Genomic DNA, 18,724 nt, shown 5'->3' on the forward strand with positions numbered 1-18,724 from the left:
ATTTGAAGAACGCTGAAACTATCAATGATATTGCGTCTGGAAGATCGGAAATTTGAACTGACTTAAGGCTCAACTTGAGCAATTCAGGAATCTCATTTTATGCATTTCATTCATCGTTAATATCTTACAATTGAATCCTCTCAATTCTAATACCGCCATATCTTTATCATATCATTGATTTCTTATCATTCGCAAGCAGTCATGATCTCCTGTGGATGAGTTTGGGAACATATAAAAATTAGGTAATCTCAATTAACGCGCTCCGATTCCCTTGATCTTGGCGGGAATCAATGAACTTGCATCGTTATCAAACTGCATAATTCATCGTTATCAACAGAATCAACTGTTTTATCGTATAGCGCTTGAACCAACGTATCAGAAGCAAGAACTAGAACTTTCCTGACGCGTGCGTAGTGTATATTTTACTGAGCTGATATGGCTCTTTAGTAAAACTGTATAATAAATTTCCAAGCTAGCGTATTTTTATACCATCGACCTAATCGCACAGTACGGTAGCACAGTGATCATTTGTTAAAGTTAGTTGAGACGTCGTTGTCTGCTTAGGGATTGATGTTATCTTAAAATTTGAAAAGTCTGCATATACGAATAAGATGCCGAATATTATTAATGATATTAAATTAGACTTTAAGGATGTTATGCTACGGCCGAAGAGGAGTACTCTTAAAAGTAGATCAGACGTAAGTACATTAACATTTTGTATGAAATTTTTTTCGCTGAAATTCGAGCTCATTCCAACAATACTTTGGACGAATTCGCGGCATTGACAAAATACTTGTTCACCCGTAGGATCACGAATCCGATGATGAACCTTGGTCCAAAAAAAAATTTTGCAGTTCTATAATACAATCTTCATCTTCTTTTTCAACGTTGAAATAATTTCTATTTACTTTTACTTAAACTTCGCGCGTGCATAATTTTCCGAATTCCCATTCATTTCTTTTAAAAGGCACAATTTTGCATCAAATCCACTACTTGACAACAGAATTAAAGTATTTCGTGACATAAGATAATATCTGTGTTTATTGTAGTCAAGGGTAACTTGCAATTAGGAAACATCATCCTTTAAGCAAATGATGCTGTCAGAAACTAATCGATGAGAATTATCATGGTACAACACCACCTTCCATCCAACCAAAATGATCATCATTATTTTTTGTCCAAGAATATACTCAGTGATATATCGACTGGAAAAAAATGATGAAATGTAAGAAAGGTTGCTTCCAACTTGCATTATTGATCGAATGTCAAGTAACTTGCGGAAAGATACAACAAATTGAATCTCATTTCTGAAGTATTTCTAGAAAATGACAAAAACATAATGATGTGCAATGCAGAAAAAGACCTCTTTAAATTAAGAACCACCCACTGAAATGTTTTTATTTTCCCACAGGTCGATCTCTATAGGGAAATGAAATTTCGGAATTCAAAACGCACCTACAAGGGTATCCCTGTAATGGCATCAAATATGGATACTATTGGTACATTCGATATGGCCAAAACACTGACGAAGGTTTGTTGAAATTGTATAACTGTATTGCAATATGAATTTGCAATTTTTAAAACGTAAATGTAATCGATAGTATTACAGTTCAATCGACCGAGTTGATTCAGTCATTCGACAAAAATTCGGCAGGCTAGAATTATAAGCGAAATACATGATAATTTTGTATAATTACTGCTAATTGGTCAAATAATACTTATTATACGTGAATTTTAATAATACCGACATGAATTTGGACTCCATGGCTTCAAAATTCCACCCTGTGCAAGCCTTTTCATTATGTTTAAATATCGGACATCTAAAAACATAAGAACTTTCATTCCGTTTGAATTCCGAGTATGGAAAATGGTGGCGCAAGTTGGCCAGTCAGGAGCCCTGTGTCAAATTCGAATACTCCTATATGTATACATATGATATGTATATGATTATGCGAGCTCATGATAGCTCGGAAAATGTTTATTTTTTCAAGGATAGCAAGATATATGAGAAAACTAAAATATTCCTCGATTCAATCAGGTAATGATTGAAAAAGTAACTTTTCTTCAGGATTATATAGAAAACCTGAAACAAATAATTCAGTGAAAATTTCGCAATCAAGAAGTTTGATGTGAAAATTCACAAAAAATTACGTGAACTTCAATCATACCGTATGCAACTTTTATCCAAATTTCGGTAGAATCCTGAAATTATGTTGTCTAAATTTTGTTATGTCGATATTAGGAGAAAAACCATCCACATGTATTTCCTCGAAGTAAAACTTTGATAAAAGCGCTAGTATTGATGTACGGTGTACGCGATAACCGCACTAATTAGCGATTAGAAAAACTATGAGAAAAATCCATTATTTCAACTTATACTATTCGTAGTAATGGAAAATTTGGTTGACAATGTACCATGTTTCATCAGAAGTTGTAATACACAATGCTTATCTTTGTCAAAGATAATTAAATTTCTATATTTTTACGTCAGGAGTCGTACGCCAAAAGTGCGGGTCGAGCGAGAAAAAAAAGTTGTCAAATCATCATTCGTTGTAACTTTTGCGTTACATTGCTGCGTCGACGATACATTTGCAAATGATAATAATGCTTCTTCATCAACTTGAGTCGCTTGAGGAAGCATTCTTTACACTCGACGACTTTTTCACCCAGGTGAACTCAAAACGGCTTCGCGTATATTCAACGAATTATTCTTACAGATAATATGAAATTACTTCACATGCATAAAATGACATAAAATAATTATATTTCGATTTTTCTGGTATCTTTACATCTCAGAAGAGTAATTAGACAACTGTAACAACCGTCTGGAACAGTTTGATGAACAAATCAAACATTAACCGTCTCTTACCCGCTAATATACTTTTTGCAGAAGACCAAATAACGAGTGAGAGTTGTATTTCGAGCGCAGGGGTTAATCAATCCATTAATCTCCTTCTGATGTAAAACATATTTTCAAAGTCAATTGAAAGGCTTACATTTTTTTCAGCATGGATTGTTCACCACGATACACAAATACTACACAGCGGAGGAATGGAAAGATTTTGCAGCCAAGCATCCGGAATGCGTTGGAAACGTTGCAGTCAGCTCAGGAACAAGTCAGGAAGACTTTGAACGTCTTTCAAGTATTCTGAAATCAGTCCCAGAACTATCGTTCATTTGCTTAGATGTTGCTAATGGGTATTCGCAACACTTCGTTGAATTTGTTAGAAGAGTTCGATTCGCCTTCCCAGATCACACAATAATTGTGAGTCGGTAATTTTAATTTCAAATTGCATATAAAATTGCAGATTACTGGTCACCATAATCTGACTAAGACGAGAGTAAAAACGGAAGATGTGTTTCGGCCAGTACGACTATAGTTATTTATGCTGTTCATTTCAAGATATTAAAAATTTAAAAGATGATCCAACAGACTACTACCAATTCTCCTTCGAATTGATCTTCCAATGTCATTTTGGCCACTTCGGAATTGTTATCCACCGATCTGATAATGTTTATGATTACAGCCCTTCTTCGTAGACTAGTTTTTTCACAGATCAACTGGATGTTTGAAAATAATCTGAGATATTGTTTTATAGGCTGGCAATGTTGTAACTGGGGAAATGGTTGAAGAGCTAATATTGTCTGGCGCTGATGTGATCAAAGTGGGAATAGGTCCAGGCTCTGTCTGTACTACACGAATGAAAACTGGAGTTGGCTACCCCCAATTAAGTGCCGTTATCGAGTGTGCGGATGCGGCACATGGTTTAAACGGACATATTATTTCTGTAAGAGTCATAGAATGTACTAATTGTGTTTTGAACTGAATCTTGCAATTGAGATTTTTCGATTCATATTATATTTATAGGACGGAGGTTGTACATGCGCCGGCGATTTGGCTAAGGCCTTTGGTGCCGGTGCTGACTTTGTCATGGCCGGGGGTATGTTTGCAGGACATGATCAATGCGGCGGAGAAACAATAGAGAAAGATGGAAAACGGTTTAAACTATTTTATGGCATGGCATCGACTACCGCCATGAAAAAACATGCCGGTGGAGTTGCAGAGTACAGGTAAATCGTTCGCCAAACCCTCCAAATATGGAAAACCTTGAGTTTGTAAAAGAAATAGCGTATGCAGATCATTTTATGAGATACATTTTGGTCATATTTAATGTTTGATACCAACGAATTTCTTCTAATGGACTACAGATCGTCGGAAGGCAAGACCGTTGAAATTCCATATAAAGGTGATGTGGAGGGTACAGTATTGGATATGCTAGGTGGACTTCGTTCGGCATGCACGTATACCGGAGCAGCTCGTTTGCAAGAACTCCCACGACGAGCCACATTTATACGCTGTACTCAGCAATTAAATCCTGTTTATGGTCCACCACCAATCTATTAAACTTTAGTGCGGCTAATTGAACGGAGTGATGAGAATGTTATACATATATATATCTATATATATATATATATATATATATACATATATATATTAAATAATTGTTGTCGTAGTGTTTATAGTGAAGTTTGTAGATTATTTGCTTGATAATAATATTTATAGAAGGTATAAGATATAATTGCTTATTTATCTGTTTGGTATAGCCCAATTTCTATTCATCAAATAACAACCATAATGCACAAATTAGATATAAGTTCCAAATTTTTGATCATGTTATGTACACATAGAGTATTAATGTAAAATGAATTTGTGCATAGCGTGCAATTTATTTATTTTCATCTATTTTGATCTATTGTACTTTGTGATGAACTGATGGTTCCTAACTGCCAGATGTAGCCTATAGTTTCATTTGCTTATCTACAAGCTTATGATGATGTGATTGTATTGTATATGCTATAACCGAGTTACAGTGACATTAACGTAGCACGTTGACTATTCAATGTAGGATTATGGAGAAAATAACTAATAAACAAATGAAACTATATGAGGCAAAATGTAAATTCAAAGTTTGAAGCTACAATCAAGAACACGAATGTAATTTAGTACGATTGTTTTATTGTGAAAAAAATACGATCTACATTTTCACTGCCACTAGTAAGTTTTACATTTATTATAAGAGCATGATGAATCGTTGACCTTTCACAAACAGCTTTAGCCTACAAGACACAAGTGATCATGAATTCAATCAACAAATACAATATAAAATTGGCAAACCATTAGAATTATCAATTACACTTCTGCTCAGAATACATTCAACTCATTTTTTACAATTAGTTTTCAGTATTCCACAATTATATATTACTCACCCTAATCCACATCACTTCGTATGCTCTGCACAATAAAAATGATACGTGAGAGATTTCTATGCCTGCGTCGGAAATAGCTATAAGTTCAGAATAAAAAGCAGCATATGAATACATCGAAAATCACGAAAGATATGTCAAAACTATACAAATGAATTATGGTCTAATGGCACAATATACTATTAAGGTTGTACATTAGTCATTACAATCCTATTTCAAATAAGCTTTAGCGACTAAGCAGCCAGATACCATGCGCACACCCATTCATTAATTATTTTACCTGCAAGCACATTCTGATTAAAGTATGATTTAAAGACATACGTACGTGTGCTAAGGATTTGATTGCCTGTTCCACGGAGCGTAATGATAAGGGAAAACCTCTGCAAATTGATTGGACGTTTTCAACTCCTGTACAGCAAAAAGTTTGTTCACTCTAGATAATTGTACAACTCAAATAATGCATTGTAATTACTTGTTATGGGAGGCACAATAAAAATGTACATTGAAGACATACATCTCTTAACAAAGCTGTTGTCTGTTTCATACAAAGTTCTTTTTTATCAATCACCAAACAAATAACACATGTAATCGTCATTGAGTATGAAATTTGTAATTAAGGTTTGTATGCAGGAAAGTAGTAGACCACGTGAAAAAGGAAAATGAACTGATGAATTTTATCAAAATTCATACTGATGATGAATCATTCAAGTTACATGAAAAATATACAGAATACGGAAACCAAATCAAACATACGTATTAAGTGTGTACACACTTAAGGATCACCAAAAACATTGCGATTTATACTTATAAACATACATTGATACGTTCGGATCTCCAGAACACAATCCTGTATGTCTTTTGCCAAATATTCACCAACTGGATAGCAAATATCGAAAAAAGGTAAATGTACGATAGAGCATGACCTAAAGTAAATATGAATAATACTCTGATAGCAGCCAAAACAACTTACATAACTTGAAGTTAGTGAGAATTTTGTAAACACGGTTGCATTAGATACAAAATCAAATCAATAAGAATTCGTACCTTATATTACTGTCTGATATCGGAATTCCTCAGCACTGAACCTATTAATGATTAATTTATCAAATATACTGCGCGCGTAAGAATTATTTAAATTGGCTGTCTACACGAAATTCATATAATTGTTTCACAAAATAGATATACTAAAAATTACAAATTATTGTTGCAATATTAGATCAGAATCATCATGATAAACACTTGTTTTTCGATTTAAACAGGTGAATGAAGCTATTGTTGAATTATACATGTCGAGAGTGTATGAATGTTATGATTAATATTAACAGGTATTAAATTTACAATGTAACTTCATGTGCATAAAGCAATTTAGATATGCAGGATATGTAAATGGGGCATGAAAGAGATAATTGCACAACTTTAAATGAGCATCAGCTATTACATTTCATAACGAACAAGAATTGACGATGACGGTTCCAACTCTGTTTTGCTGACGTGAACAGCTAAATAAGAAATTGTAGTAACATGGAGTAACATGAAGTGATAATCATACCTGTAAGGAGCTTGGAGTTATAACGATTACACCGCATCAGATCATTATGGGAATAGAATTGGAAATTCAAAATCAACATACCATTATATCAGGACTCATGATATAAAGTATACCTTCAACTCATCAAGTATCGAGACCATAGATTTAGAAAATTGTTACTAACAGGCAATAAGTGTATCATAACAGGGTAAATTTTTGAATACGCCAGTAGTGCACAGCTGCTGGTTTCCTAATAACGCATTATCAAGCCATATGGAATAGAGAAGTGAACTCAACATTGGGTTGTGCAGTCCTATTACTGAACAGCTGTAATGCTTCACCTTATCATCCCATTTGAACCTAGAAATGGTACTGGTATCGTTGATGATTCAAGTAAAAATAAGTCACAGTTGTATTTTCTGATATAATACCATAGTGCACTGAACAGGATAATGTAATTCATTTGCATACATACATAGTATAACTAAACTATTATCGGCAATACAAGTCAATATTGAACAATTTATCCCTACTTATGCATGGAAACATGTCAACATGGGCTCATGTAAGTATTAACGTTCTCTATCATTGATAAACAAAACGGTTATTATATTTTTTGTAAAATAATTGACGAACAAATATCCTATTGCATTAGTTTTGTATCATAATATTATTTTAGTGAAATTCTACAGTAGGCATTTGAAATTAGAGATATGATGAAATATATAGATTTTAGTTGAGCTCTGGTTCCCTTTTTTCATTCATCTGCTGCATCCCCTGGTAATTTTAATCCATCTTACAGTTATGTATTATGGAACACAAATACATATCATAGAAAATGAAACACTGATGGACAGCATATCAGGAATAATTTACCCTACTGACTTCAATAAATTTCAGATTGCCTTATTACCTATAATTAAAACATAAATCGTATTCTACAATATATGAAAAGAAGCATTTTGGATAATATTTGTTGAGATATATATGTTATATATATATGTATATATATATATATGTGTGTATATATACGTGTAGTATAAGACATAGTCAGTACTATTGATCGCATGAAATGAGGTATAATTTTTCATTGTAGCCAATTCATAACTCTCAGCGTGAATATTACACGAAGATATAGCAGCATTAACCATGTCCCAATGGAAAGCTATCTGAAATCTATCTGAAATAAACAATTCATTACAATACATACAATCATTAAAAATGATAGCTCACATCAACTTCACAGGAATATTATGCATTGCTTGCATCTTTATTTTCTATATGCTCTTCGTTCTTCATATACCAAGTCTTGTTGAAGTCAAGCGCTATATGAATTCTTTCATTATCTCACACGAAATACTGTATCAGCCATTTTTTACAGTCGTCTCCGAACTATTTAGTGTCACATTTAATAAGCTTTTTGAAATTGAACTAGAAATCAATTATTTTATCAAGTATTACCACACATCTCAGCTCACGTATATTGCTATTTTGATTCATTAGGAATCAGATGACCACAAATATCCCAATTTTTATTAATTCTAAAAATCATTGATATCAATAACTCATATATTCTCTTTGCTCCATTGAGCTGCAAACTCATGCACACACCCCATGTACCAATGTGTTATTACACTCATTGGAATCTTGACACGTTATGTCAGACAAAAAATTAAATTGATGATTACCAAAATAGTAGTATGATACAATAACAAAAAATTTTCTCATAAGAATTTTGCATATGATCTACGATCATAATAGAGGAAAACATTACTGTTTGACAAAAATTTGATTTGACAACTTTTGATCCATTACCCTGGCTTGTGTCATACTGCAAAGCACTATCAAAATTCATGATTACGATTTGTAAGATTATTTAATATTGTACACGTCTGGAATTAGGTTGGTTAAAAATTTAGTTATGACCAGTTCTTCATTCAAATTATATCAAATCATTCACTATTTTTTGCTTCAAATTGTGGATGTGATTGAATGAGACTAACAGAGAGTGCCATAAAATCCAGTAGAATTGTATACCTTACTCGTCACCGTTGGACGGCCACTTTTTAGAGGTATGAATAAATACCCAACTATAGTTAGAAAACACTATCAACAATTCATGTTAACGATATGCTAGATGTTAGCAGTATCGTTCGAAGAATTACTAATCAATAACAGTTGAACAACTCGCCCAATTCAAGCTGTTAATTTGTCATACCTCAAAATTTATGTTAGGCATTGACTAAATATAGGGTTTATGCATCACTTAATAACTGTAGAGTCCTATCAACTGGAGCCTACATCGGATGCTATCGGGCCAGAGAAGGTACTTAGCACACCACCGTAACATCGATTGAAGGTAGAGCGAGGGCGATTAGCTTGGCGTTCTTTCCAGATATATATGTATTGCAGTTCGAGAAGCTACATATCAAGAAGCTTCGCAAGCTGCAACTCGATTGTCTCTAAGAATGAGATTAACATTCATTCTTTTGAAATCAAAATTTTCTCTACAGTCACTTTACTCGCTGAACCGGTAAGCGATGTTCAGAAGAGGACATACTCGGAAACATTACTGTAAATCAGAAAGCTGTGTGTACCATACATAATCATTTTTATTCGTAAACTGAAAATGAGCTCTAGAATAAATGGTGATTGGACTATGTTATGCGCTAAATTATCAGGCAACACAGTCAGGAAGAAGTGTTCGATTTTACTCACGCACAGAGTTGTAGAAGTTGCATTCAATCGAGGTAAGTGAACATACATTTCAAAAGACAAGGTTCAAATAAAGGAGTTAAGTAGAGTTGTGCATTTTTTTTGTTTTTTTTTTAAACAGAATTGAAGCTATTGAAATCTAGCAAGATAGAATTGTTTGATTCGAGCAGGATAATTTTGTAACCCAATGCACAAATTATTCCTTCATAATATAGTCCAATCACACTATTTCATCTGTTCATTTTTGGTTCTTAGATACTATTTGTTACACATAATATATCTTGGGAAAGCTCATGATGCGCAAATTTAGAACGACTCAAACTTCGGTAAAAGTTCAAGTGACAGGGATGTTGCACGTTTTTTCTGCCTAATAATACAGTTTTAGACAAAACAAGACAGTGTTTCTGTTGTTTGTTTTTTGTTTCCTTTTTTTTAATATTTTTATTACCATTAGATACTTAATTATAATAAATGAAATGTCGGTACGGACTAACTGAATGTGCCAAAGTATGCCAATTTCATAATAATCAATATGAGATTGTCAAATTATGATACGAGCGTACATATATGATATCCAGAAAGTTATTGCAAGTATTAAAAAAAAAATTAAACCATTGGTTGTCGGAAGTCACATAGTAGCCAAAATGACTCATGGTAAACGTGTGATTATGTTTTGCTACTCTATCGAGTAGTCATCTCTTATACCTTTCCTGACATTGAACTGGAGACTGATGCATTCTTGTTCTAGCAGCATACTGCGGATCGATATCTAGCACTTATTCATCGGTGCCTGCAAGTGATGTATGTTGGCGCTGTAATGAATAAACGAAGTACATACAAACAGTTAGCAAAGCTTACATATGGCCATGATATAAGTGATGCGACGTGAAGTAACAACTGCAACAATAAAAATAAAACAAACCGTGGGGAAAAGAGGGCTATAGTATAAATGAGTGATAAAAGTGCAAATTCTAAATGGCGAAATATTTTCAAATGGCTTACTGACAATACTTTCAGATAAAAAACAAGACATTTCCAATTTTATTAATTTGCTTCAAGATTCCACAACAATGGTTCAATTAAGGCAAAATAATTGCAGATACTTTCTGGGTAACAGTGTACACATGATATATTATATATAGGTATATATTTGATGAATAAATAAATGAAAAAATCAATGCCACACTGATAATAACCTGTACTTTTTGTTTAAAACACAGTTGCAAATACACCATAATGGGTGCTGATAGCATTCGGCGAACCACATCTGCAATGAATTTTACAACAGGTTGAAAAACAAACTAATTTCCAACATATTATTCAATGTGAGCACATATTCAATATTTTAACCAGTCAATGTTCAAGTTAAGAATAAATGCACTTAACAGATATATGAAATCATACCGCAGCGAGTATTCATTATTGTGGTAAACATAATAAAATTGCAGACTGTAATAACAACCTACACCTATACCTATTAGGATAAATATCACAAATTAAGAGACAAAACGATATAAAAGACATGCATCTTTCTTGTTATAATATACATATTAATGTAGGCATTTATGCCCAAAGGTATACAGATAGGTATAAGTATATTTCTACTTACGTATTATCTGTCTCATCTTTCGTACGTTGAAGCTTAGTTGTCGGAGTTTGGCTGGGAATATGAATAATTCTGATAGCCAGCTGGAAAGGGGGGAGCTTGTTGCCCTGATTGCGGCTGGGTCGTAGAACCCGTACTACCGGCATAATAACCCGCTGGAGCAGATCCTGGTCCCATTCCTGGATAGCTACCATAACTCTGAGGAAACGATGTTGGGGTTCCGGTTTGTGGCCCAGCTGATTGCCCCTGTAATGCTTGTTGCATTTGAGGCTGTGCCAGCTGATTTCCTTGTAAGCCCAACTGAAAAGAATCCACGTTCTAAACCCAATGGAATGTAGTTCAGTTCTTAGGCCTTGCATTCATACTCATAGTAAATACGGCTATGTAAAATATTGATAGGTGAATCAAGTTTCTATTATATGATAATATCAATGTGGCTTTTACCTTTCCGGCCTTCATCTGCGCCTCTATGGCCTCAGCTTCCTTAACTTTGCCAATACTTCTGTAATATTCTGCCCACTGAGCACTATAATCTGCCTGTCCTCCATTTTGTGCTGCACTTTGTGGTTGTTGTTGTTGTGGTTGTGGAACAGCTCCTGCAGATCCACTAGGTGCTGGATTAGCTTGACTAGGAGCATTTCCTACAAAGATTCGTTCCCAGGTAATTCAACACCGCGATTAGAGTACGACATATCAAAAGACTATACACGCAGTGACAAATAATGAGAAAATTTCAGAGAATACTATCCACATAGCGACATGAAAAAATAGAGGACTAACCTGGTTGTGGTTGCGCTGCATCTGGCTTTCCTTGTTTCGCCTGTTGTTCGATCATGTCAGCTTCTCTATGCATGCCAAGAGACCGATAATATTCTGCCCACTGTGCACTATAATCTGGTTGCCCCGTTTGTGGATTGACGTGTACCCCACCGGGTGCCGCACCTGGACCACCTACAACAAGAACACACAAATAAAATTTTAAATAGTAGAACTAAAGCAGTTTCAACATTTGCTGAAAATAAAAGCACAGATATTTTGAACCTATAAGCGTGAATGTTTTTCAAAATAAAACGGTGCGGTGCCAAATATAATTACTTGTATCATTGGATTGAGCTTGATTCGGCCAAGATTGATATCCTGATCCAGAATTCCAATTTGGATTGTATCCAATAGCACCTTGACCTCCAGAGAAGGGAGCTCCGCTCGGACTCTGTAATTCATAGAATTCCTCCAATCTTTCACCAAGTACTACAGAACTGTGCTGTGGTACTATAAGATTTTAAGCACCATGTTCTGATTACAAGTTCACATATAATTCAAGTAGTTTTGAATGATGCGGCATTACATATGGTTGCAATTCAGCATATCACAAAAACACAGACTGACATAAATGGTGAGAAAGGTTTATGTTTCTGCAACCTATAAACGTGAATTATAGAAAGAAGTCTAGTGGTTAGCACGATGATCTCATGATTTATATGCGCCTAATTATTGGGAAGAATTGACTTGCATTCAGCAATGCTTCTGCAAGCAAAACCGAAGGTAAGGAGGTATTCAGGCAAGCGCCTGCTGGTCTTTGTGATTTCCATACATCCATCTCATTTCAATATATTCTACTTATGAAGTTAGTATGCAAAATAGTGTGAAAACATTTTTTGTAGTAGGCATTGGACTAAAGAAATAAACAATTCGTCAAAGCAATGTAAAAAATCACTTACCAATCCAAGTCTCTCGCTGAATATTCTTTTTGCATGCTCCACTTGATCTGGACTTCCACGGATGATGAAAATCTTCTCATTTTCGTTGCTCTGATTCCTCCGATCAAGTTCGCAGTGTGCTCCAGTTTGTTGATTGATCTGTTTAATGGTTTCACCACCTGAAGACAGTTGAATATAGTTCTGTAAAATTGTGTTAATGCTCTGGCTAGCAGCAGTTAGGGGCATAGTAATGTTTGTTGGGATGTAGGATTCTACATGTTTTCTTTTCAACGTTTGACAAACTCGAAATATTCTGAAGATGATATTTTAGCTTTTACCTTTGCCAATTATAATTCCACATTTAGTCGATGGCACAGTGAATGTTGTTTCAACCTTATCCTGGCCCATAGGTCCACCCTGGCGTCTATCCCAGCCACCTCCAAACTCGTTAGAATTTCGGCCACTGCCAAATCCATTACCACGTGGTCCACCAGCGCCTCGACCACCCCCTGCCATTGGATTTCTTCCATCATCCCGTCGCTACAGAATTACATAGTTTATAAAGTTATAACTCTCTTTGTGATGAAACTCAAAATTTTATCAAACAGAAAAACAGGGTAACTGGATCAGTTTCAAAGCTAATATAAATCACGTTATTCAGTTGAGTCATTCGGGTGACAAAAGAGGGTCATTTCGATATCAGTTATTGGCAAGAATTCGAAAGAACGAAACCTTTACGTTTCCCTGCATTCTTTTTTGATATTCAAAAAGGAATTCAGCAGCATATGGCACATTTTCGCCAAAATTTGGTCTGTACTCTCAGGCTATAACAAAGTTTACAATTACACTGTCAATTAAATCCTGGATACGTTGTCTTGCTTGTTCTACAGCCTGATGCTTCCCAGAAAGTAAACATTTTCGATCACCTGGACCATCTTCTCTGCCTTGCTGGAATTGCACACGGGCCCCCGTCTCCGCTTGGATTTTTTTTATCATGTCGCCACCTTTTCCAATAACAACACCTACTGCAGCTCGAGGTACAAGTACCTAATAAAAAATTATCATCAATTTATTCAAATGTTAGCTATTCAACTTATTCAAGTGTACAGGTACAATTTTGCTTCTTTTTTATCTAATATACTTGATGATGTAAAATAACTGATAGCAACGAACCTCAACTCCGTCAGTATTCTGAGAACCTTGATTGAATCCGTTGTCGGTGTTATTATAATTGGCACCTCCTCTTTCTGCTCCTCTTTGCGATCCTCTGTGAAACATTTGCATTTCCTTTTCAGCTATTAGTTCATAGACCAACTGTTTGGCATATTCAACTTTCTGTGGATCTCCTGTTATTCTGGAAGGGTCAATAAAGTTTGTATTGTAATCTGTACATTTGATGAGGACTAATGCACCATAACAGAACTCGATCGATTTTCAACGAATTTCTGACAAAAGTACATTTCTAATGCATATAATCTGAACACTGACAAAACCGAATAAATAAAGGATGGACAATGGAAAATGTAATAAATCTAAATTTACCTTAATGGTTTTTCTTGTTCTTGCGAAGGGCCTTCTTGGATAACAACCATCTTAGCCCCAGACTTTTCTTGCAGCTGCTTAATTGTTTCACCTCCTTTGCCAATGATCAGACCAACTTTAGGACCTGGGATCATTATTTCAACAAACCCAGGGTGGCTGATTACTCCACCACTACTGCTGCCAATATTCATATCACCAATTCCTTCCGTTCTGCTTCTTTGATTAACGATTGAAAGGACTAATTCTTTGGCACGACTGAAATATTATTTGAGTATCACTTGGCTGATGTGATTAGACAAAGCATAGATAAATAATACAATGATGGATATTCATATTGCGTGATCTCAGGAAATTGAAGTTAATTTTCAATATCTATGCCACATTTATTAAAAATCAATTAGATATTCTTATCACGGCACCATAAGTTTGTCAGACAGAAGCATTCAAAATTTACTTCACACTGAAGATTACGACCTTTGATATCAATCTAGTCATAGAATTGGGAGTTAAAATTATTGAAGAGTTAAAGTCTGGTTAAAATCAATGTGTGCGTGTCCTTGGGATCAACACAAGAATGAAAATAAATATTGATGAAATCAACAATAGTCATCAGATTGTTATGCCATCACCCCAGAAACTGCTAGTATGTAGTACAGAAAGTAACGATGCTTTCAAGGTAGTAGAAATTTGAATCATACTTCAGAAAAAAAATATTTTTTTGGAAACGCAAGAAAGGGAGAGTATGAATACAATCACAATACACACGAGATTTACCTATACAATGAAGTTACCACATATTTTGATCCCGCCATCACTAATTGTTGTTATCATAGGGCGATCCGAGACTGACTAGACTTTGTTATAATTTCGAATCAAGTATCATTCATGATACAATAATTGATGATATCTTTACAATTTATGAGCAGAATTTAAGAGCTAACTCTATAGTGCCGAGACAAATTCATCATAAAAATAATGGGTAATGATAATTTTTATTTCAATAATACAACTTCCAAAGCAAAGAAAGAATGAAAAGTGAATTACTTGACAGCTTCTCTGGATCCTGTCAGAGTACAGACTCGCTCAGGCAATCCACCACTTTCAGGTGCCATTTGTATTTTGCATCCGGTTTCACTTTGCAATCTTGTAATTTGTTCTCCACCTCTACCAATTACTGAAAACAGGTGAAGAACATGGTCATTAGCATTCAACCAAAGACAGGAATTGAAGATTTGCCAATGAGTCACACATGTTTAATGTATGACCTAAAGCTCAAAAGCACAATTGTGAGAAACATGAAACATGTGCATTTATACTTCAAGTTTTCAGAAATTGTGGTAGGAAATTTTACAGAACTTGTAAAGCATTGCTTAGCAAATTTCAGAAATAATGGTTTGGCTGGAAAATTATGAAACTTACTGTAAAATTCATTTTTGTATCCTTCAACCATTGGATTCAATAAATTATGAATATATACCATACAGGATATGGACTTTTTAGTGAAATATCATTGCATTTTCCCACCTGAGATAATTTACTACCAGTTGCATCACTGTTTTATAAAATAACTCTACTTGATCTTGGCAAAGAAATAATTACAAGCCAGTATAATTTTACAGGTGTTGTAACATTAATGATTTCCAGACATACAACAATAACTGCATGATAAGTTTCTGTGATTCTTGATATTTATTAACATTATTAGAAAAAAAAGAGGATAGATAATTTCATAATTTCTTGTGTATTTACTGACAATCACGAAGGTTAGAAAGTAGCGAATGGAAATCACAGCTAACAAAAAAGCTGTTATATCATATCCACAAAATTATTCATGACTTGCAGCAGCAACAACAGATTCAACAGAAATGGTAACAGTTGTGCATGAATGGAAGATCTCGTAAATTTTTCTTTCTTTATTAAATACAACTAACAACAGTGGTTGGTGTAAGAATTTTGTTTACTCAAGGGGGAATGTGAATAATGTTTATACTTACTCAGCCCAACCATTTTATCTGGAACTCTAATATCCTCATTACAGATACCTCCCATTCCAGCCATGACGGCAGGAGGCGAAGTTGATTGAACAGCTACTCTAGCCGCTACAGCTGCTTGAGCTGCAGCTTCACTGATAGAAGTACCAGTGGGCGGGCCCCCCCGTAGCCCAATCAGGGGTTCTGCTACTAAAGCCGCCACTTTTTTAGCTTCTGGCTCTGGAGAAGTTAAAAAAATGACATTTGCTTGGGCAGAATTCAGATACTCATAATATGATGAACGAAAAACAATGCTGTATTACAAATCGATTGGTTTAATAATATAGAATAACAGATGCTTTTCAAATTAAAACCTACTCGATCATTACCAACACGTTTATGATGTGGCAGTAAAGACCTTGCACTAAGCTAATACAGATAATTATACATAACAATGATTGTGGTGAACCTAAAATTAAATTAAACTGTCCAAATTGACCATGGGTTAATGGTAGAAGCTACACAATGAAAAGAGAAATCGATAGATCATAAGGTAATCAACAAGAGTGTAGAGATTGATTTGTCTCACCTGGGCAATCTTCAAGAGGACGCTTCAACTTTTGTTCGGTACTACCTTGGGAGCCTGCTGGATTTATTTTAGCTGCAATCTGAGAAAAGAAAATTAAAATCTCAAATCAAGTTTCTACGATACATGGTTTAATGAACTCTGGTTTATTATTGATTCATCTGATTGGTTATTATTTTTGAAAATGTAATTGATCAGATACATTAAATTATGAAATAAGATTAATATATAAGTGATTTTAAATCATACATGAGCCAAGTATGACTTAGATTTAGAGATAAACAGGCACTTTCAATATTCTGTGGTTCTAACTGTTGGCGTACAGAGCAACAAGTGAGAAAATTTTCGTACATATTAAATAAGTGAGACAAGAATATGAGGAGGGGTTTGGACAATACTGCTCTTCAAACTGTGCAACCTAGAGGTGGCGTGCAGCCCTTTCTGACTACAATGGGAATGGAAGGGGTTAAACCATTATGCCCACCTGCAGAACATGAAATCCTTTGTATTGCCTTGCTAGCACAGTATACAATCATGAGTAAGGGGTAAGAAAATTTATCTTGAGATATATTGTACAGATTATGAAGAATCATTTTACAGTGCTGAAGCTGTGACGCAATATAATAAAACAACATGCAAGAAAACATGCTCTGCTGAGCTATTATTGCGTTGGAAAATTCATGTCTCTTGCAAACAACCAATCAACTAACAGAAATTTCCCAAAGACTAAGATTCGGGTGGATATTTTTTTATCACTCTGGTAAAAAAGTCTACATGCATATAAGGTATAGGGACGTGCGAAAGCTCTCATATTGGAACTTATATTTCCATAAAGCTATGATCAGTCGTTGCTCATAAACATCACCTGAATTATTTGGACAAAGACGCAGAGTCAACTAGTTGCAAACCGTTGATATATTAATACAACAGTACATCAAAAAAGTGAGAAAAAAAATTTCAGAATGGTGAAGTGTAGAAGCAATTTTTTTGGTAGTACAGTAAATTTTTTTAATCGAATATTGGTGGTCAACTAAACGTTAATGACCGATCTGTAAATGTAAACTTTGTAGAAAATGAAAAATTTCAACTTACGCATCTATTGTTAAATCAAGATAGAAGCAGCAGTTAGATAGACAATGAGCTACTATGCTGACATTTCTTTTCGACTCACAGGGTAAAAATGAAAAGTTTTGACAGAAGTGAAAAATAAATGTAAGAAAAAAATATAATTATAATAAACATGGATTCAAAGCATCGTAAAATCCGGAAAGCATCTGTGTGAATATGCATGCATGTGCCACCCAAGCAAGCTATTGCAAGTGGGGCAAATCTTGAGCGGCCATGCGGCGTATTTGACGGTTAAAATAAGGTCCTGAAATGAATGTGACTAATTTAGTATCCTTACCTGTTTGGCGCGTTGCAGGGCAGCTGCAAATGCAGAACTTTGACTGAAATTTTGTGGCGGAGCGACCGCTGAATAATCACTCATGATGAACCATGAAGGGGAAGGACGATGAAATCCGCTCTATTTTCTCCGGGTCTGTCTTTTACTATCCAAACTTCGGTAACGTGAGTTCGAGTAATTGAAATACCTCGAAAATCTTGCTCTGGATGCTGACGCTACCTTCTGAATATTTTATTTTAGACGGGATAGCCTCAGCACCGATCCGCAAAAGAAACCCACAATACACCGCAAGGCGCAAGCGTCGGCCACGAACGATGCCGAGTGAGCTAGAAATGTATCACATTGTAGAAGGCATCCTGCCAATTTTCCAATGCATTCACGAACGATGAGCGCTGTCACTTTAGTTAGAC

General features: G+C 35.0%; 2 protein-coding genes across 12 annotated transcripts; one reads left to right on the forward strand and one right to left on the reverse strand.

The window, feature by feature from the left end:
• Positions 1-430: 430 nt before the first annotated feature.
• LOC105692033 (GMP reductase 1-like) lies at positions 431-5,778 on the forward strand. 3 transcript variants are annotated; one of them, XR_007277096.1, is made up of 7 exons: positions 431-698; positions 1,412-1,531; positions 3,008-3,265; positions 3,600-3,788; positions 3,869-4,071; positions 4,210-4,456; positions 4,487-5,778. XR_007277096.1 is itself a non-coding variant. In XM_048650656.1 (7 exons), the coding sequence occupies exons 1-6, from the start codon at positions 612-614 to the stop codon at positions 4,403-4,405; spliced, it is 1,053 nt and encodes a 350-aa protein (XP_048506613.1). In that variant the 5' UTR covers positions 431-611; the 3' UTR covers positions 4,406-4,450; positions 4,487-5,778. The 3 variants fall into 3 exon arrangements, 2 of the variants coding, with proteins under 2 accessions (XP_048506613.1, XP_012266344.1); XM_048650656.1 differs by having other exon boundaries at positions 4,210-4,450; XM_012410921.3 differs by having other exon boundaries at positions 4,210-5,778.
• Positions 4,998-18,629, reverse strand: LOC105692029 (far upstream element-binding protein 1). Of its 9 annotated transcripts, XR_007277094.1 has the most exons (16): positions 18,315-18,626; positions 16,913-16,991; positions 16,348-16,563; positions 15,398-15,527; positions 14,354-14,608; positions 13,985-14,165; positions 13,658-13,858; positions 13,150-13,351; positions 12,833-12,990; positions 12,210-12,324; positions 11,895-12,065; positions 11,559-11,755; positions 11,118-11,432; positions 6,310-6,350; positions 5,591-5,673; positions 4,998-5,345 (listed from the first exon to the last, which is right to left on the reverse strand). XR_007277094.1 is itself a non-coding variant. In XM_012410912.3 (14 exons), exons 1-13 carry the CDS (start codon positions 18,396-18,398, stop codon positions 11,151-11,153), a joined length of 2,271 nt encoding a protein of 756 aa, XP_012266335.1. In that variant the 5' UTR covers positions 18,399-18,629; the 3' UTR covers positions 4,998-5,673; positions 11,118-11,150. The 9 variants fall into 9 exon arrangements, 6 of the variants coding, with proteins under 6 accessions (XP_012266335.1, XP_020711559.1, XP_020711558.1 ...); XR_007277093.1 differs by lacking the exon at positions 6,310-6,350; XR_007277092.1 differs by having other exon boundaries at positions 4,998-5,673.
• Between the last annotated feature and the right edge of the window lie 95 nt (positions 18,630-18,724).

Source organism: Athalia rosae, chromosome 2, assembly GCF_917208135.1.
Source record: "Athalia rosae chromosome 2, iyAthRosa1.1, whole genome shotgun sequence".
Taxonomy (NCBI): domain Eukaryota; kingdom Metazoa; phylum Arthropoda; class Insecta; order Hymenoptera; family Athaliidae; genus Athalia; species Athalia rosae.